The following is a 22,992-nucleotide window of genomic DNA, read 5'->3' on the forward strand; positions in this document are numbered from 1 at the left end:
TACATCTTCTGTTGAGAATATGGCAATGCAATTAAATTCATCTTTGAAGGCACTAAAGCCACCTTGGAAGAAGTAAACTGAATAACTGTTTCAATTCTCGATGCAAAGTTTTGGTATATTATGAACTTACCTTCTCATTCTGCAGTCCATCTCTGGGTCCAACTTCCACAATTTTCACTTGCTCAGGCAGAGAATGTGCCACAGCCACGCTAGTCTAAATAACGTTAAGAATAAAATTATTAATATCTCCAATGTTATTCACTGCTTAGGATATATTAACGTTGCTTGTATCACGTTATCATAAAAATCCCTACAATCATCACAACAAAAAACAACTATTTTTTGAAACAGTCTGTATAAGCATAGAATAAAATCACAGAATGGTTACAGCACAGGGGGCTATTTGCGCTGTGTCAGCTCTCCAAGTATTTGTTCTCTGACCCATTTCCAATGGAAACTCAAATAGTCCCATTCCTCTGCCTTTTTCCCGTGGACCTGCAAATGCTCATCCGTTCATTCTTCAGATAAATATCCGAGCTCCTTATAAAGCTATGATTGAATGTTTCCCCACCATACCCTCAAGACAGTGCCTCAAGACAGCGCAGTTCAAACCCTAACCACTCACAATTTGAATTTGATTTGTCACGTGTACTGAGGTACAGTGAAAAATATTGTTCTGCGTACAGTCCAGAGAGATCGCTCCATACATGAAAGAACATAGGACATGCATAAATACAAACTGTAAATACATAAACACACAGGCATTCGGAGTGGATTACTACTCGGTAGAGAAGATGTGGGAAGAAATCCATAAGTTCAATCCATAAGAGGGTCAGTCAGGAGACTTAACTGCAGGGAAGAAGCTGTTTTTGAACCTGTTAGTGCGTGTTCTCAGACTTTTGCATCTCCTGCCTGATGGAAGAAGTTGGAAGAGAGAATAACAAGGGTGGGAGGAGTCTTTGATTATGCTGCCCGCTTTCCCAAGGCAGTGGGAGGTGTAGACAGAGTGAATGGATGGGAGGCAGGTTCATGTGACAGACTGGGCTGTGTTCATGACTCTCTTGGGCCGAGCAGTTGCCATACCAGGCTGTGATGCAGCCAGATAGGATGCTTTCTATGGTGCATCTGTAAAAATTGGTAAGAGTCAACATGGACATGCTGAATTTCCTTGGTTTCCTGGGGAAGTATAGGCACTGTTGTGCTTTCTTGGTCACAGCACTGTCGTGGGTGGACCAGGACAAATTGTTGGTGGTGTGCACACCTAGGAATTTGAAGCTGTCAACCATCTCCACCTCAGCACCATTGATGCAGACAGGGGTATGTATGATACTTTGTTTACTGAAGTCAATGACCAGCTTTTAGTTTTGCTGACGTCGAGGGAGAGATTGTTGTTGTTACATCACACCGGTAGGTTCTCTATCTCTCTCCTGTATTCTGACTCATCATTGTTTGAGATCCAACCCATTACAGTTTTGTCATCAGCAAACTTGTACATAGGGTTGGAGCTAAATATTGCCACACGGTCGTGTGTGTATAGGGAGTATAGTAGGGGGCCAAGTATGCAGCCTGCGGGGCCCAGTATTGAGGACTGTCGTGGAGGACGTGCTTTTGTTTATTCTTACTGATTGTGGTCTATGGGTCAGGAAGTCGAGGATTCAGTTGCAGAGGGAGGAGTCAATTCCTATGTTTTGAGTTTTATATGAGCTTGGCTGGGATTATGGTGTTGAAGGCGGAGCTGTAGTCAATGAATGAGTCTGATGTAGGAGTCCTTGTTGTTGAGATGCTCCAGGGATGAATGTAGGGCCAGGGAGATGGCATCCACTGTGGACCTTGTGGCGGTATGCAAGTTGCAATGGATCAAGGCATTCTGGGAGTATGATGTGTCTCATGACCAACCTCTCGAAGCTCTTCATAATGATAGATGTCAAGGCCACCGGACAGTAGTCGTCGAGGCACGTTGGTCTATGCAGGATTTGAGAGTACGATCAGGGACTCTGTCAGGACCCGTCGCTTTCCCAAGGGTTCACTTTCAAGAAGGCTGACTTCAGAAGCTGTGACGGTAGGTATGTGTGTGTCCGAGGCTGCTGGGGCAGTTGATAGCGGTTTGATGGTTTCCTGCTCGAACTGAGCATAGAATGCATTGAGTTCATCGGAGAGGGGTGCACTGCTGCCGGAGATTCTACTCGGCTTTGCTTTGTAGCCCAATATGTTGTTTAATCCTTGCCACAACCGACGAGAGTCTGTGTCGTTAGTCTGTAACCCTAGCTTAGTCTGCTATTGTCTCTTGGCATCCCTGGTGGCTTTGCGGAGGTCATACCTGGATTTCTTGTATAAGTCAGGTTTTGCTACTTACCGTAAATCGGTGTTCTCTGACCTATCTGCCAATGGGGACAATTTCTACTCTGTCCGAACCTCTGGTGATTTTGAATACTTCTATGAAATTTCCTCTCAGCCTATTGTTCCCACTAACTTTATGATCACCATGCACAATACACCTGATTTAGACCTCATTGCATTTCCTCTTCTTCTGAACCTATCCTTGGGGGTTCTATGAAACATATATTCTATTAAACTAGAGCTAATGTTTGCAACACAATGTTGGAGTAGTTAGATTAAGTTATAGACAGAGAGTTTGAAACAAATGCAACCAGTTTGCCTTTTAAAGGGCTGCATGGTTGCACAGTGGTTAGCACTGCTACCTCACAGCGACAGGGGCACAGGTTCAATTGTGCCTTGGGTAACTGAGTGGAGGTTGCATGTTCTCCCCATGTCTGCGTGAGCTTCCTCCTACAGTCCAAAGATGTGCAGAAGAGGTGGACTGGCCATGCTAAATTTTCCCTTAGCATCCAGGGATGTGCAGGTTAGGTTAAGGGGATGGGGCAGTGTGCACAGGGGAGCAGCCATGGGTATGGTGCTCTTTCAGAGGATTGGTGCTGAATCTAACGGTTGAATGACATCCTTTTGCACTGTAGGGATTGTATGTTATACCTTGATATGTCTTAGCCTAGTGCTATCTATCTCTCCCATTTCTCTGTGCACCTGTTTTTGCCTCTCTAAAGTTACCTCATGGTTCTCATCCCCCTGGCAAGTTTGAAACTGCACCATATTTACTCATGCTCGAAGCTAAACAAAAAATGGTTAATCTTCGAACTTGAATGTCCTTGGTTCAATGCCATTTGTGTTAGCCACCGAGCAATTTTTGTACTTTGCAAAGAAAACAAGATATTAGCTGACACACAAAATATGCATTATAAACTCAAAGGTCTGTAAGTGTGTGGTAGTGAAGGCTCACAAAAAAGTGAAACTTCAGATAATTATTGAAATGTTTTTAATTTTGGCATAATTCAGGGTAGGATAACAATTTTATGTTAAATTTTAAAATAATCCACCGCTGGCACATGCCCAACTGAACACGTATTTTATGGCAATTATTTTTTAGAAAATCAGTTTTGTACGTAAATAGTGGCATGTTTGTTAACAAGGTCAAAGTCTAATGATGACCATGAAACCACTGCCGATTGTTTAAAAGCCCACCTGGTTCACCAATATCTTTTAGGGAAGGAAATCTGCCATCCTTACCTGGTCTGGCCCACATGTGACTCCAGACCCACAGCAATATGGTTGACTCTCAAATGCCCTCTGAAATGGCCAAGCAAGCCACTCAGTTGGAGTCAATGCTACAAAAACACAAAAAAAAGAGGAATGAAACCGGATGGACTACCCGGCATCAACCCAGGCATCGGAAATGACCACGGCAAACCCAGTCCTTTTGACCCTGCAAAATCCTTCTCACTAACATCTGGGGCTTGTGTCAATGTTGGGAGAGCTGTCCCACAGACTAGTTAAGCAACAGTTTGACATAGTCAAACTCACCGAATCAGACCTCACAGAAAATATCCCAGACACCACTATCACCATGCCTGGGCACGTCCTGTCTCACCGACAAGACAGATCCAGCAGAGGCAAAAGGGGTATAAAGTAGGGAGGGAGTTGCCCTGGGAGTTCCCAACATCGACTCTGGACCCCATGAAGTCTGGTTTCAGGTTAAACATGGGCAAGGAAACCTCCTGCAAATTACCACGTACCGGCCACCATCAGCTGATGAATCAGTACTCCTCCATGTTGAACACTACGTGGAGGAAGCACTGAGGATGGCAAAGGTGCAGAATATGCTCTGGGTGGGGGATTTTAATGTCCATCACCAAGAGTGGCTCGGTAGTACCACCGCAGAGCGAGCAGGCCAGGTCCTGAAGGACATAGCTGCTAGACTGGACTGCAGCAGGTGATGAGGAAACCAACGAGAGAAAAACGTTTCCTCATCCTCACCAACCTGAATGCTGAAGATGCATCTTTCCAGGACAGTATCGGTAGAAGTGACCACTGCACAGTCCTTGTGGAGACAAAGTCCCACCTTCACATTGAGGATATCCTCCATCGTGTTGTATGGCACTACCACAGTGCTAAAAACCGATCTAGCAACTCAAGACTGAGCATCCATGAAGTCCTGTGGGCCATCAGCAGCGGAATTGTATTCATCCACAGTCTACTACCTCATGGCCCATCCTACCATTACCACCAAGCCAGGGGATCAACTGTGGTTCAATAAAGAGTGCAGGAGAGCATGTCAGGAGCAACACCAGGTATCAACCTGGTGAAGCTACAACATAGGACTACTTGTGTGCCATCAGCATAAACAGCAAGGAATAGACAGAGCTAAGCGATTTCACAATGAACCCATCAGATCTCAGTTCTGCAGTCCTGTCACATACAACCGTTAATGGCAGTGGACTATTAAACAACTCACTGGAGGAGACTCCATAAATATTCCCAGCCTCAATGCTGGCGCAGCCCAGCACATCCGTACAAAAGACAAGGCTATAGCATTCGCAATGCTCTTCAGCCAGAAGTGCCGAGTGGATGATCCATCTCGGTCTCCTCCGGAGGTCCCCAGCATCACTTATGTCAGTCTTCAGCCAATATGATTCACCCCACGTGATATCAAAACACTGCGAAAGGCACTGGATACTGCAAAAGTTATAGGTCCTGACAATATTTCAGCAACACGACTGAAGACGTGCTCCAGAACTTGTCTCACTCCGAGCCAAGCTGTTCCAGTACATCTTCAAAGCTAACATCTACCCAGCAAAGTGAATTGTCCAGGTGTGTCCTGTACACAAGAAGCTAAACCAACCAATTACTGCCCGATCAGTCTACTCTCCATCATCAGAACGTAATGGAAGAAATCATCAACAGTGCTATCAAGCAGCACTTACTCAGCAATAACCTGTTCACAGATGCTCAGTTTGGGTTCCACCATGGTCACTCGGCTCCTGATCTCATTACAGCTTTGGTTCAAACATGGACAAAAGAGCTGAATGCCAGAGGTGAGGTGAGAGTGACTCCCATTGACATCAAGGCAGCATTTGACTGAGTATGGCATCAAGGAGCCCCAGCAAAACTGGAGTCAATGGGAATCAGGGAGAAAAATCTTCGCTGGTTGGGGTCATACCTGGTACAAAGGAAGATGGTTGTTGTGGTTGGAGGTTAATCCTCAGCTCCAGGACATCACTGTAGGAGTTCCTCAGGGTAGTGTCCTGGGCCCAACCATCTTCAGCTGCTTCATCAATGACCTCCCTTCCATCACCAGGTCAGGAGTGGTGTTGTTCACAGATGACTGCACAATGTTCAGCACCACTAGTGACTCCTCAGATAATGAAGCAGTTAATGTCCAAATGCAGCAAGACCTGGACAATATCCAGGCTAGGCGTGACAAGTGGCAAGTTACATTCACACCACACAAGTGCCAGGCAATGACCATCTCCTACAAGAGAGGATGTAACCATCACCCCATGTCATTCAATGGCATGATCATTGCTGAATCCTCCACAATCAACATCCTGGGGGTTACCATTGATCAGAAATTGAACTGGACTAGCCACAACAATACTGTGGCTATCAGAGCAGGTCAAAGGCTAGGAATCCGACGGCGAGCAACTCACCTCCTGACCCCCCAAAGCCTGCCCACCATCTCCAAGGCACAAGAGTGTACTGGAATACTCTGTACTTGCCTGGATGAGTGCAGCTCCAATAACACTCAAGAAGGTAGACACCATCCAGGACAAAGCAGCCCGCTTGATTCCTCCCTCTTCCAGAATCAAACACAATTGAACATAACACAATCAAACACCACCCACACACACAATCACACACAGACACACCTACACACACAAACACCAGCCACACACACAAACACCAGCCAAACACCACCCACACACCCTACACACAAACACCGCCCACACACACCACCCACACACAAACACCGCCCACACGCACGCAAACACCGCCCACACGCACGCAAACACCACTCACACGCACGCAAACACCACTCACACGCACGCAAACACCACTCACACGCACGCAAACACCACTCACGCACGCAAACACCACACGCACAAACACCACACGCACACACCACCCACACGCACGCAAACACCACCCACACGCACGCAAACACCACCCACACGCACGCAAACACCACCCACACGCACGCAAACACCACCCACACCCACACCACCCACACCCATGCAAACACCACCCACACCCACGCAAACACCACCCACACCAACACCATCCACACCCACGCAAACACCACCCACACCCACGCAAACACCACCCACACGCACGCAAACACCACCCACACGCACGCAAACACCACCCACACCCACGCAAACACCACCCACACCCACACCACCCACACCCACGCAAACACCACCCACACCCACGCAAACACCACCCACACCAACACCATCCACCACCCACACCAACACCATCCACCACCCACGCAAACACCACCCACACCCACGCAAACACCACCCACACCCACGCAAACACCACCCACACACACGCAAACACCACCCACACACACGCAAACACCACCCACACACACGCAAACACCACCCACACACACGCAAACACCACCCACCCACACGCAAACACCACCCACCCACACGCAAACACCACCCACCCACACGCAAACACCAACACCACCCACAAACACCAACACCACCCACACGCACGCAAACACCACCCGCACGCAAACACCACCCACACGCACGCAAACACCACCCACACGCACGCTAACACCACACGCACGCTAACACCACCCACACACAAACACCACCCACACACAAACACCACCCACACACAAACACCACCCACACACAAACACCACCCACACACAAACACCACCCACAGACAAACACCACCCACACACAAACACCACCCACACACAAACACCACCCACACACAAACACCACCCACCCACACACAAACACCACCCACACGCACACAAACACCACCCACACGCACACAAACACCACCCACACGCAACCACCCACACACAACACCCACACACACACAAACACTACCCACACACACACAAACACCACCCACACACACGCAAACACCACCCGCACGCAAACACCACCCACACGCACGCAAACACCACCCACACGCACGCAAACACCACCCACAAACACCAACCACACGCACACCGCCCACACACACACAAACACCGCCCACACGCACACAAACACCGCCCACAAACACCGCCCACACGCACGCAAACACCACCCACACAAACACCACCCACACGCACGCAAACACCACCCACACACACACACACCACCCACACGCACGCAAACACCACCAACACGCACGCAAACACCACCCACACGCACACACCACCCACACGCACACAAACACCACCCACACGCACACAAACACCACCCACACGCACGCAAACACCACCCACACAAACACCACCCACACGCACGCAAACACCACCCACACAAACATCAACCACACGCACGCAAACACCACCCACACGCACGCAAACACCACCCACACGCACACACACCACCCACACACCACCCACACGCACGCAAACACCACCCACAAACACCGCCCACACGCACGCAAACACAACCCACACAAACACCGCCCACACGCACGCAAACACAACCCACACAAACACCGCCCACACGCACGCAAACACCACCCACACGCACACACACCACCCACACGCACGCAAACACCACCCACACGCAAACACGCACGTAACCACCACCCACACACACCACCAACACACACAAACACCACCCACACACACAAACACCACCCACACAAACGAAAACACCACCCACACGCAACCACCCACACAAACACTACCCACACACACACAAACACCACACGTACGCAAACACCACCCACACGCACACACCACCCACACAAACACCAACCACACGCACACCACCCACACGCACACAAACACCACCCACACGCACACACCACCCACACACACCACCCACACGCAAACACCACCCACACCCACGCAAACACCACACGCACGCAAACACCACCCACACGCACGCAAACACCACCCACACGCACGCAAACACCACCCACACGCACGCAAACACCACCCACACGCACGCAAACACCACCCACCCACACACACACCACCCACCCACACACACACCACCCACCCACACACACACCACCCACCCACACACCACCCACCCACACACACACCACCCACCCACACACACACCACCCACCCACACACACACCACCCACACACACACACCACCCACACCACCCACACCCACACCACCCACACCCACACCACCCACACCACCCACAACCACCCCCACACACACAACCACCCCCACACACAACCACCCCCACACACACAACCACCCCCACACACAACCACCCCCACACAACCACCCCCACACACAACCAAACACCACCCCCACACACAAAAAAACACCACCCACACACACCCACCACCCACACACACACCACCCACACCCACACGCACCACCCACACACACAACCACCCCCACACACACAACCACCCCCACACACACAACCACCCCCACACACACAACCACCCCCACACACACAACCACCCCCACACACACAACCAAACACCACCCACACACACAACCAAACACCACCACACCAACCACCCCCACACACAACCACCCCCACACACAACCACCCCCCACACAACCACCCCCACACAACCACCCCCACACACAACCAAACACCACCCCCACACACAAAAAAACCCACCCACACACACCCACCACCCACACACACACCACCCACACCCACACACACCCCCACACACCAACCACCCCCACACACACAACCACCCCCACACACACACAACCACCCCCACACACACAACCACCCCCACACACACAACCACCCCCACACACACAACCACCCCCACACACAACAACCACCCCCACACACACAACCACCCCACACACACAACCACCCCCCACACACAACCACCCCCACACACACAACCACCCCCCACACACCAACCAAACACCACCACACAACACACAACCAAACACCACACACCACAACCACCCACACACCACCACCCACACACACACACACAACACCCACACACACACACAACCACCCACACACACACAACCACCCACACACACACACACAACCACCCACCCCCACACACACAACCACCCCCACACACACAACCACCCCCACACACACAACCACCCCCACACACACAACCACCCCCCCACACACAACCACCCCCACACACACAACCACCCCCCACACACACAACCACCCCCACACACACAACCACCCCACACACACAACACCCCCACACACACAACCACCCCCACACACACAACCACCCCCACACACACAACCAAACACCACCCACACACACAACCAAACACCACACACACAACCACCCACACACACAACCACCCACACACACACACACAACCACCCACACACACACACCCAACCACCCACACACACACAACCACCCACACACACACACACAACCACCCACCCCCACACACACAACCACCCCACACACACAACCACCCCCACACACACAACCACCCCCACACACACAACCACCCCCACACACACAACCACCCCCACACACACAACCACCCCCACACACACAACCACCCCCACACACACAACCACCCCCACACACACAACCACCCCCACACACACAACCACCCCCACACACACAACCACCCCCACACACACAACCAAACACCACCCACACACACAACCAAACACCACACACACAACCACCCACACACACAACCACCCACACACACAACCACCCACACACACACACACAACCACCCACACACACACACAACCACCCCCACACACACAACCAAACACCACCCACACACACAACCAAACACCACACACACAACCACCCACACACACAACCACCCACACACACACACACAACCACCCACACACACACACACAACCACCCACACACACACACACAACCACCCACACACACACACACAACCACCCACACACACACACACAACCACCCACACACACACACCCACACACACACACACACACCCACACACACACACCCACACACACACACACACACAACCACCCACACACACACACAACCACACACACACAACCACACACACACACACCACACACACACCCACACACACACCACACACACACACAACCACACCACACACCACACACAACCACCCCCACACACACACCAACCACCCCCACACACACACAACCACCCCCACACACACAACCACCCCCACACACACAACCACCCCCACACACACAACCACCCCCACACACACAACCAAACACCACCCCCACACACACAACCAAACCCACACACACACACAACCAAACACCACACACACACAAACCACCCACACACACAACCACCCACACACACACACAACACACAACCACCCACACACACACACAACCACCCACACACACACACACACACAACCACCCACACCCACACACAACCACCCACACACACACACAACCACCCCCCACACACACAACCCCACACCACAACCACCCCCACAACCCAACCACCCCCACACACACAACCAAACACCCACCCCCACACACACAACCAAACACCACACACACACACACACAACCAAACACCACACACACACAAACCACCCACACACACAACCACCCACACACACAACCACCCACACACACAACCACCCACACACACAACCACCCACACACACACACACAACCACCCACACACACACACAACCACCCACACACACACACAACCACCCACACACACACACACACACACAACCACCCACACACACACACACACACACAACCACCCACACACAACCACCCACACACAACCACCCACACAACCACCCACACACACACACACACAACCACCCACACACACACACACACACACAACCACCCACACACACACACAACCACCCACACACACACACACACAACCACCCACACACAACCACCCACACACAACCACCCACACACACACACACACACAACCACCCACACACACACACACACAACCACCCACACACACACACACAACCACCCACACACACACAACCACCCACACACACACACAACCACCCACACACACACACAACCACCCCACACACACACAACAACCCCACACACACACACAACCACCACACAACCCACCCCACACACACAACAACCACCCACACAACAACCCACCCACACACACACACAAACACCCACCACACACAACAAGCCACCCACACACACACACACACACCCACACCACACACAACCACCCACAACACACACACAACCACCCCACACACACACAACCGACCCACCAACACACACACAACACCCACACACACCACACAACCACACACAACACACACAACCACCCACACCACAACCACCACACCACACACACAACCACCCACACCACACACACAACCCCCCACACACACACACAAACCACCCACACACACACACACAACCACCCACACACACACACAACCACCCACACACTCGCAACCACCCACACACTCGCAACCACCCACACACTCGCAACCACCCCACCACCCTCGCAACCAACCACTACTCGCAACCACCCACACACTCTCAACCACCCACACACTCGCAACCACCCACACACTCGCAACCACCCACACACTCGCAACCACCCACACACTCGCAACCACCCACACACTCGCAACCACCCACACACTCGCAACCACCCACACACTCGCAACCACCCACACACTCGCAACCACCCACACACTCGCAACCACCCACACACTCGCAACCACCCACACACTCGCAACCACCCACACACTCGCAACCACCCACACACTCGCAACCACCCACACACTCGCAACCACCCACACACTCGCAACCACCCACACACTCGCAACCACCCACACACTCGCAACCACCCACACACTCGCAACCACCCACACACTCGCAACCACCCACACACTCGCAACCACCCACACACTCGCAACCACCCACACACTCGCAACCACCCACACACTCGCAACCACCCACACACTCGCAACCACCCACACACTCGCAACCACCCACACACTCGCAACCACCCACACACTCGCAACCACCCACACACTCGCAACCACCCACACACTCGCAACCACCCACACAAACACCACCCACACAATCAAACACCACCCACACAATCAAACACCACCCACACAATCAAACACCACCCACCCACACATCCCCCCCCCCATTTGGGTCCACTGGGAATACCTTGCTTTTGTAACCGGAGAAGGTTCCAAACTCTTTTAGAATCCACATGATTGCTTTCAGTCCTTCTTGTGGCTTTGAGATGTACAGGAGCAGGTCATCTGCATAGAGTGAGACTCTGTGCTCTCTATCACCTCTTTGGAGCCCTTCCAGTTTTTCGTACCCTGTAGGACTATCACCAGGTGTTCGATTGCTAATGCAAACAGGAGTGGGGACAGTTTGTATCCTTGCCTTGTGCCTCTTTGTAGCTGGAAGAATTCAGAGGTGGTGGCATTAGTTCGAACGCTCACCTTGGGAGCGTTGTACAGGAGTCTCACCCAGGCGGTGAATCCTGCTCCTAGTCCAAACCGATCACGAGTCTCACGTCACCTCTGGTGTTCTCTCCCGGGGGAGCAGGGGTTCATTATTACGTTCATCAGCCGCCTCATGTTAGCAGTGAGTTGCCTACCCTTGACAAAGCCCGTTTGGTCTTCAACGACCACCTCCGGTAAGGCGTTCTCCAGCTTTTTGGCCGGGACCTTTGCGAGTATTTTAGTGTCCACATTCAGCAATGAAATGGGTCTATATGATCCACATTCCGTCAGGTCTTTATCTTTTTTGGGTATTAATGAGATTGTGACCTGCGTTAGCGTAGGTGGCAAAGTGCCCCTTGCCAGCGAGTATGTCCCTTAGATGTGGGGCCAGGGCCGGTGCAAATTTTTTTTTTATAAATGTTTTTATTCAGTTTTCATATTTTATATTGAACAAATTACAAATTGTTAGGAGAGAAAAAGAACAAAAAAAAAAAAAAAAAACCAACAAACAAACACGCAAAAATTAACATACATATTTACAGGTAAGCATCTTCGTAGTAGTAACTGCGCCCGCCCCCCCCCCCCCAACATGTTTATTTAGTTTGGTTTTGGGCCTTAGCTAGCCATCGAACCCCCGTACCGAACCTGTAGCCCCTCCCGCTACCTTCCCCCGACTATTCTTCCTCTTGTACATTGGCCACAAATAGGTCCCGGAACAGTTGCATGAATGGCTCCCACGTTCTGTGGAAGCCGTCGTCCGACCCTCGGATGGCAAATTTGATTTTCTCCATTTGGAGAGATTCCGAGAGGTCGGACAGCCAATCCGCAGCTCTGGGCGGTGCTGCTGACCGCCAGCCAAACAGGATTCTACGGCGGGCGATCAGGGAGGCAAAGGCAAGGGCGTCCGCCCTCCTCCCCAGGAATAGATCTGGCTGTTCTGAAACCCCGAAGACCGCCACTATCGGGCATGGCTCCACCCTCACTCCCACCACTTTGGACATAACCTCGAAGAAGGCTGTCCAGTACTCCACGAGTCTGGGGCAAGACCAGAACATGTCTGGGGCAAGACCAGAACATGGGGCCGGTGCAAATTTGGACCCATCTTGTCCTTCTCTCCCTGTATGGAGTTGATGCTCTCCATGATTACCCCCAGATCTATTGGTGCTTCCAGCTCCCCCAGTCTGTCCTCCCCCACACACAAACGCCACAATTAAGACATCTAGGTTCTGGAAGAAGGACTTGGGGGTATGTACACGTCTTGGGTTGCTCTTGAAGCACAATATTGAGTTAAGAAAGGAAGCACAACCACCAAAGACAGTGGGGGAAAGAAAGTTTTTTAAAAGGCTCGAAATCATGTCATGATAAAACAGGGCAGAGTCCCACCAACCAAAAAAAACTGAAATAAATTTACATATTATGCAACAGTGCATCTTTAAAACACATGACCCATTAAAAATAATAGAAAATGCTGGATAAACGCAACAGGTCTGGCAGCACCAGAATGACAGGGAGTGGGATAGCTTGATCTTGGTTTCGGACTACGCTCGGCACAACAGAGGGCTGTACTGTTCTATGTTCTGATGTGGAGATGCCAGCGTTGGACTGGGGTGAAGACAGCAAGAAGTCTTACAACACCAGGTTAAAGTCCAACAGGTTTGTTTCAAACACGAGCTCTCGGAGCACTGCTCCTTCCTCAGGTGAATGAAGAGGTATGTTCCAGAAACATTTATATAGACAAAGTCAGAGATGCCAGACAATGCTTCGAATGCGAGCATTTGCAGGTAATCAAATCATTACAAGGTACACCCAGCTTCTGTCGCAACACGACGGACTTCCTACAGAAACCCAGCACCCATGGACCAGTTGAACCAGGAACATTCCTCGTCACAATGGATGTCTCGGCACTCTACACCAGCATCTCCCATGACGACGGCATTGCTGCAACAGCCTCAGTACTCAACACCGACAACTGCCAATTTCCAGACGCAATTCTGCAACTCATCTGCTTCATTCTAGATCACAACGTCTTCACCTTCGACAACAAATTCTTCATCCAGACACATGGAACAGCCATGGGGACCAAATTCGCACCTCAATATGCCAACATCTTCATGCACAAGTTTGAACAAGATTTCCTCACCACACAGGACCTGCAACCGACGTTAAACACCAGATACATCGATGACATTTTTTTCCTTTGGACCCACGGAGAAGAATCACTGAAACGACTACACAATGAGATCAATAAATTCCATCCCACCATCAGACTCACTATGGACTATTCTCCAAAATCAGTTGCATTCTTGGACACACATCTCCATCAAGGACGGTCACCTCAGCACTTCGCTTTACCGCAAGCCCACAGACAACTCACGATGCTCCACTTCTCCAGCTTTCACCCAAAACACATTAAAGAAGCCATCCCCTATGGACAAGCCCTCTGTATACACAGGATCTGCTCAGATGAGGAGGAGCATAACAGACACCTACAGATGCTGAAAGATGCCCTCATACGAATGGGATATGGCGCTCGACTCATCGATCGACAGTTCCAACGCGCCACAGCAAAAAAACCGCACCGACCTTCTCAGAAGACAAACACGGGACACCACTGACAGAGTACCCTTCGTCGTCCAGTACTTTCCTGGGGCGGAGAAACTACGACATCTTCTTCGCAGCCTTCAACACATCATCAATGAAGATGAACATCTTGCCAAGATCATCCCCACACCCCCACTACTGGCCTTCAAACAACCACGCAACCTCAAACAAACCATTGTTTGCAGCAAATTACCCAGCCTTCAGAACAGCGACCACGACACCACACAACCCTGCCAGGGCAATCTCTGCAAGACGTGCCAGATCATCGACTTGGATACCACCATTACACGTGGAAACACCACCCACCAGGTACGCGGCACATACTCGTGCAACTCGACCAATGTAGTCTACCTCATACGCTGCAGGAAAGGATGTCCCGAAGCGTGGTACATTGGCGAGACCATGCAGACACTGCGACAACGAATGAACGGGCATCGTGCGACAATCACCAGGCAGAAATGTTCCCTTCCAGTCGGGGAACACTTCAGCAGTCAAGGGTATTCAGCCTCTGATCTCCGGGTAAGCGTTTTCTAAGGCGGTCTTCAGGACACACGACAACGCAGAATTGCCGAGCAAAAACTTATAGCTAAGTGCGGCCTCAACCGGGAACTTGGATTCATGTCGCATTACATCCACCCCCCACCATCTGGCCTGGACTTGCAAAATCCTACCAACTGTTCTGGCTTGAGACAATTCACATCTCTTTAACCTGTGATTATCCCTCTCTCTGGATCTGTAATGATTTGATTACCTGCAAATGCTCACATTCCAAGCATTGTCCGGCATCTCTGACTTTGTCTATATCAGGGGTGGGCAAACTACGGCCCGCCAAAGGTCTTTATGCGGCCCACCAAGTCATTTAAAAAAAAAAAATTTTTAATTATTTTTTTTTTAAATTAAAATTTTTTTTTTAAGGTTAATGGGGGGGGGCTGTTGGGTTACTTACTGGTATAGGGTGGATACGTTGACTTGAGTAGGGTGATCATTGCTCGGCACAACGTCGAGGGCCGAAGGGCCTGTTCTGTGCTGTACTGTTCTACCTATATGAGGCGCCCAGAATCATAACCGGGTGAAGTAATTATTTTACTTAATATACTATGCGGCCCTTTAAAATTGTGAATTTCTGAATGTGGCCCTTGCACGGAAAAGTTTGCCGACCCCTGGTCTATATAAATGTTTCTGGAACATACCTCTCCATTCACCTGAGGAAGGAGCAGTGCTCCGAAAGCTCGTGTTTGAAACAAACCTGTTGGACTTTAACCTGGTGTTGTAAGACTTCTTACTGTTCTATGTTCTAGCATCTGTGGGGAGAGAAATTGGTTTTTATTCTTTTTTTAATTTAGGGTACCCAATTCTTTCCCCACCCCAATTGAGGAGCAATTTAGAGTGGCCAATCCACCTATCCTGCACTTATTTGGGTTGTGGGGGTGAGACGGGGAGAATGTGCAAACCTCACATGGTCAGAGACCCGGGTCCTGGGACCTCGGTGCCCCCAGAGAGAAATAGAGATAACTGTGTTGACCCCTCTACAGAACTCACAACCCCTTTTTAATGTTTTACTTTTGGGAGATGACTCCTTGCATCTGATCTACAGGTAAACGATGCAGCCTCAGATTTATCCACCCTCATTTCCAGTCAAAGGCACCAAAGCAGCACAGCCAATATTGAACAGCATGAACGAAGTACGCTTCCCCTTTACAAGCGGGCCAGGGATACAAGCACCCCTGCCCCCTGCAATGGGCTGATCTTGCAGATTCATTGCCAGTCACTCACATTTGTAGCCAGCGCTCGGTGGAACGCGGTCGCTGCGATGAGAGGCAACCGGGGCAACAACAACCGCGCCGGCATCTTGACCCAGGCTCAACTCGATTGAACCTTGAACCTTCCCCAGCCAAATCCCGCCGCCTCTCCGGGCTCTCGCGATATTCAATGGTCGGCAGGCCACGTGATCCACGACGCGTTAGCCACATGATCCGTGACGCGTTAGCCACACCCCTTTGGTCCTCTCTGAGTGCTGGGCTGGTTCCTGTGACGCCTTTGGAAATTGCAACATGTTGGCAAAGTGCATTGTGGAATGCGGGAAGATTGGGGTTGGCAGCATTTCCTTGTATATCTCGGCGTGAAGTTTAACTTAACTCCCGTGAAGCACCTCGGGATGTTTTACTTAGAGGCACCATATAAAATGCAAATTGTTGTTGCATCCTGAGAAAATTGGGGATACAATTTAAGCTCAGTAAATTACTGTACCATCAGATTTTATTCTTATAGCTACCACAATAGCAACATACTATTTAATTAAGAGCCCGTCGTACATTTTAACAAAAAACATTGTCCTCAAAAGGCTAAGAACAATAGTTAAGTGCAAGAACACTGCAGCAACACTTCGAAGGAACGATGACAGAATATGTGATGCACGATGTCTGTACCATCATTGCCTTATTTGACTGAGGTGCCTTGATGTTCAGCGGATGCTGTCCTAGAAAATGGAGTGAGCATTCAACCCCGAGCAATCCTGTCTCTAAAATCCAGGGTTCGAAACCCCATTCCCAGTGAGTGGACAGAACAAATTCAGATCCGAATTCTGGCTTGACATCCAATGGGATACTTGTGTCAGGTGGGTCCGTGTGATTCCTACCAAAAGGTCTAACCACCATGTCGGCTGGTTGGTATTGGTATAATGATGGTTGTTTCCAGAGGAACTTTCATATGGTGAAGTAGAAAGTCTAACACTAATAAAAGGTTAATGTGTCACAAAGGATTTCTGATGTTTTCCTGACATATCCCACGCTCCACCACCGCAAGAAAACCAACACAGAAGAATTACCTCTCATCTTTCTACAGCGTAATTTCTTTCACCCCACCCACCCCATGATCTTGTTTGTAGCACGGCAGCAAAATCGAACAAATCATTCGCTATAGATCATTCCTCCAAGTGAAGTGAATGAACCAGTCCTGCCGCTTTATTACCGAGTGCCGGAGGATAATTAAATAATTTTACAGCAAGACAACCACCCATATTGGAGAAATAAAATAAAATCCGCTCTGAAAACTGACTAGATCTTGCTATTTATTTTTATTAAAATGGGAAGGAAACACACATTCGAAGGAGCTCACATGAAACAGAAATGGCGGTGAAAATAATTTGGCAGGAATTAAGGACGGTTAAGATACATTTCATCACCAGTGATAATAAATTGCCAACGTTAGATCCCTAAAGGAATGCTAACAATTGTCTCGAGTTACAAATACGTAATTATAACCTCGTTCTGCAGTAACCTACAATGCTCCATCCAACTGGTGCTCTCTGTCAAATGTAGTGTACGTCACGGAAATGCCAGTGTTGTGCCAACTCGATGTAAGTGTCATGTCCTCATGCTTTTCCTTCTCACCTGTGTACAGATCGCTCCCATCCTTCCCTCCACATTATTACGCCCGAAAATTACGCACCTTTGCCACCCTCACCAGAAAACCACCCCGCCAAAAAACGCAAGAAACAATTGAAAACAGAGCTGCAGCCTGCCTGACGTCAGGGCACTGAATCAAGCACTTCCTCCCCAGCTATTTCTTCACTCGATAAGGGGCCGGCTTCTCTTTCTCTGAGTTCCTGTATTTCCCCCTGCGTTTAATCAGAAATATTATTCTGTTACTAGGTCAGACACAGCACTTTGGGATGATATGAAAAATGAAATGAGATTGTTCCCCGCTTTTCACCGAATCGGTAAATACAAGGTTTACTTACACGAGAAATACAAGGAAATACAAATAAGGTCGATTGTGTTTATATAACCGCATTGAAACTAGAGGCGAGGCTTTGAACAGATCAGCATAACAGGCCAAGTGAATTTTTCATTGTTATCGAGAACAATTTGACTTGTGAGAAATTTACTGCAATTATTTTTAAATGACCTAAAATGAAAAGTCTCACCTTTAAGTGCATGTCTGAGGTATGAAACTTGGCCTCACACTTCAAAATGGGTAACATTACAGCAACATAATGATTAACTAATAATTGATTATGTAAATTGTGATGTGGTCTTATTAAATAGCACTTGCAAAGTCACACGTCATTCTATGTGAATGTGACAAAGACAAACGATCCTTGCTCGACCTTCTCTGACTGTAGTCTTTGACACCATCCTACTTCAATGCCTATCCGCCGTCGTCCAGCTGGGTGGTACTGAACTCTCCTCATTCCTCGATATTTGTCCATTAATAGCCAGAGGATCACCTGGAATGGCATCTCTTCCCCCTCTAATGCCCTCAAGAATCTATCCTTGATGACATCCTATTTTCCACCTATACGGTGCTCCTCAATAACAGCATCTAAAAAGAGTACCAGTTTCCATATGTACACTGATGACACTCAGCTCTACCTCACTTCACTCCCATCGACTCCACCATTGTCTCCAAATTGTCAGACTGCCTAGAATCCTAGAATCATGGTACATAAGGGGCCCTTTGGCTCATCAAGCCTAGACTGACAAAAAAAACTATTCTAATCTACCCTCATCCCACTTCCCAGAACTTGACCCATAGCCTTGAATGTTTTGACATTTCAAGTCCTCATCCAAGTACTTTTTATAGATTGTGAGGTTTCCTGCCTCAACTACCCTCCCAGGCAGTGCATTCCTGATTCCCACCACCCTCTGGCTGAAAAAAGTTTTCCTCAAATCTCCTCTAAACCTCCTGTCTTTCACCTTAAAATTATGCCCCCTTGTTATTATTGACCATTCAACTAAGGGGAACAACTGCTTTCCATCCACCCTGTCTATGTTATTGCTTGTTTCTGAATAAAGCTCGTAGTCTTACAGTTGAAGTAGATGCTTTATTTGTATGAGTTCATTCTCTCTCCAACCTTTATACAATGTCAGTTGAGAGTACCCTTTGAGAAATGAGTGTTTAAGAAATGTACCTTTAAGAAATGGAGCTGCTCGTGTTACTGGAGTGATGTCAGAGTGTGGGTGAAGCTGAGCTCTGCTTCTGCTTTTTAGTTTCAGTTTGAGAAAGCTTGGGTGTGTGTGTTTTTCAGTGAGCTGAATCTGAAGTTAAAAGTGAGCTGCACTGCTGTTGATCTCTATCATCAAAAGACTACCTATGGATCATTAGGGTGAACACAGAATTGTAAAAAGGTCTCAGTATTGAATATAGATCTAATGTGCGCCTGTTTGAAGGTTTGTTAAGTCTTTTGGATGTTAAAAGGAGAGCATACACGTTATTTAGTGTTGTATTCTTTGGGGGTGTATTTGATTTACTGGTTGCTAAGATATTCACTGTTTGTTTTAAAAAGGTTAACTTGAGTTCATAGAATAAGCATTGTTTTGTTTTAAAAAACCATTGGTCCATTTTCTGCTGTACCATACCTGCAGAGTGAGCCGTGTGCTCCCCATACCACAATCTATTAAATGCTGTGGGTCAGGTGAACTCCATGATACTTTGGGGTTCTCTAAACTCTGGCCCATAACAACAATGTGACATCTGAGCTGCCTGTCTGTGTCCTCACCAGCTGCCGTTCCGGTGAAGTGTCTCCTGACTTCCTGTTTGTCTGTATTTATACATCTCCCGTGCTCCCTCTCGTGATTAGTTGTAGTGCATCTACATTGACCCCTTGTATATACACACAGATATGAAGATCATTACATCCCCCTTTTTTCTTTTATATATTTTCTGTACAGTGTTAAAGAAAATTGTACAAAACAGTTAGATTAATTATGCTATGTATATCTGTACAAGTGGTGATGATATTGGTTATTATACAAAGCCAATTAATATTTATGAGTCCAATCTTAATAAACAAATTGATGAGTCCAAATTGATGAATATGTTCGGATGAGTTTCTGTTTCTGTTGTTGACGTGATGATATTGATATTGTAACTTCTTTGTGAATGTCGTCAGTGTTCTTGTGTTTTAAGTAACCAACAAGTCATCGCGAGGTGTTCGAATGGTCGAACCACTGATGTTGACTGACTTGGACATTTTTCTGTGCTTGTGGTATCGATTTAGTGTGTCATCTGCCTTGAAAGCTGGTGTGCTTGTTTGTTCTGGAGACAATGTGAATTTGTGAGATTCATTGTATGTTTGTATTCTTGTCATAGTTTTGGAGTGTGCTGTTGCAGTGTCCTTCATGTGCAGAGTTGTGCAATGTTGTACAGGTCATTGTTTCATTGTTGTTGTTTCTGTCATTTCTGTCTTTGTTGTTTTCGTTGTTGTTGTTCTTGTTGTTTTTGTCATGCTTGTTCTTTCTGTTTTTGTTGTTGTTTTTGTTGTTTTTGTCGTGCTTGTTGCTGTTGTTGTCTTTGTTATGCTTCTTGTTGTTTTTGTTGTTGTTCTTGTAGTTTTTGTTGTGTTTGTAGTTTTTGTTGTTGTTCTTACTGTGCTTCTTGTTGTTTTTGTTATTGCTGTTGTTGTTCTTGTTTATGCTGTGTTTCATGTGGTTTTTTTGTTCTTGTTGCGCTCAATGACTTCATTGTGGATAATTTGAGTCATTCTCCAAGTTATTGGTGTCAGTGTCTTTGTGGTATCTGCTGTTTCATTGAGCGTTTCTTCTTGAGGATTGTGAGAATGATCTGATGTTGCATTGATCTTGGTGACATCAGTGTTTTGTGGTGGGTTTAATTCCTCTTCTTTGCTTCCTTGGTGCTTCTCTTCTGAAGTTATTTCTGGTTCATTTGAATCATCTTTGGTTTCTTGGTGCTCCTCTTCTGGAGTCAAAATCTTCAAGATTTCATTTTCTTGTGGGTAATTTAGAGTGGATGAGGTTTCAATTGATGTGGTCTCACTGGACTCATGAGTAGTTCTACTCTGATTGTTGAGTGCTTCTGTACAGATGAGCTGAGATCTGTCAGTCTCGCTGTGATCCTGCACATCCTGTATGTTGATTGTGATCACATTGTCACTGTTTCACATACAGTGGGTAGACTTACATTATCTTCTTGTTGATTATGTGATCTTGGTAGATTTTCATAATCTGCTTCTGGTTGCTCAGATACGGTGGGTAGACCTTCATTGTCTTGTTCATGCATGGCATTCGCTATGGAGTCTTTAATTGCTTCCATTTTGGAGTCTGTCAACGAGCTCTCTGTGGAGGCTTGCGTCGCTCTCTCTGTGGAGTCTTACATCACTCTCTGTGTGGAGTCGTGCAGTGTTCTCTCTGTGGAGTCGATTTGTGCTCTCTCAATGGAATCGGTCAGTACTCTCTGTGTGGCGTTGTGTTCTTCTTGGCTGCTGTCATCCAATGTATCGACGATCTGCCACTGCATAATGGTATTGGATTCATCTGCCATGAGTAGAGTTGTGTTGACCTTTGCAACCGTGTTGCTGATGCTCTGATTAACATTTCCAAATAACTCAGTCATGTCTGAGTAGTATTTTTCGATAAACAAATCATCTTTTTTTGTTTCGGATTTGTTATTGTTCTCTTCATGTTCA

The 22,992-nt window shown here is 48.5% G+C and overlaps 1 protein-coding gene across 3 annotated transcripts in view; it reads right to left on the bottom strand.

Annotated features, from left to right (window-relative positions):
- LOC119967682 (hydroxymethylglutaryl-CoA lyase, mitochondrial-like) overlaps window positions 1-19,098 on the bottom strand; it is a 41,964-nt gene extending 22,866 nt beyond the window's left edge. The window contains exons 1-2 of one of the 3 annotated variants that reach the window (XM_038800538.1): window positions 18,956-19,098; window positions 131-214 (exon numbers count right to left, since the gene is read on the bottom strand). In XM_038800538.1, coding sequence (XP_038656466.1) covers window positions 131-214; window positions 18,956-18,976 — 105 coding nt within the window. In that variant the 5' untranslated portion in view covers window positions 18,977-19,098. Of the gene's footprint in view, window positions 1-130; window positions 215-12,675; window positions 12,883-17,339; window positions 17,466-18,955 lie in introns of those variants that run through there. The other 2 variants (XM_038800520.1, XM_038800529.1) reach the window with 2 other exon arrangements.
- Between the last annotated feature and the right edge of the window lie 3,894 nt (window positions 19,099-22,992).

This window comes from Scyliorhinus canicula, chromosome 1 (assembly GCF_902713615.1).
Source record: "Scyliorhinus canicula chromosome 1, sScyCan1.1, whole genome shotgun sequence".
Taxonomy (NCBI): Eukaryota; Metazoa; Chordata; class Chondrichthyes; order Carcharhiniformes; family Scyliorhinidae; genus Scyliorhinus; species Scyliorhinus canicula.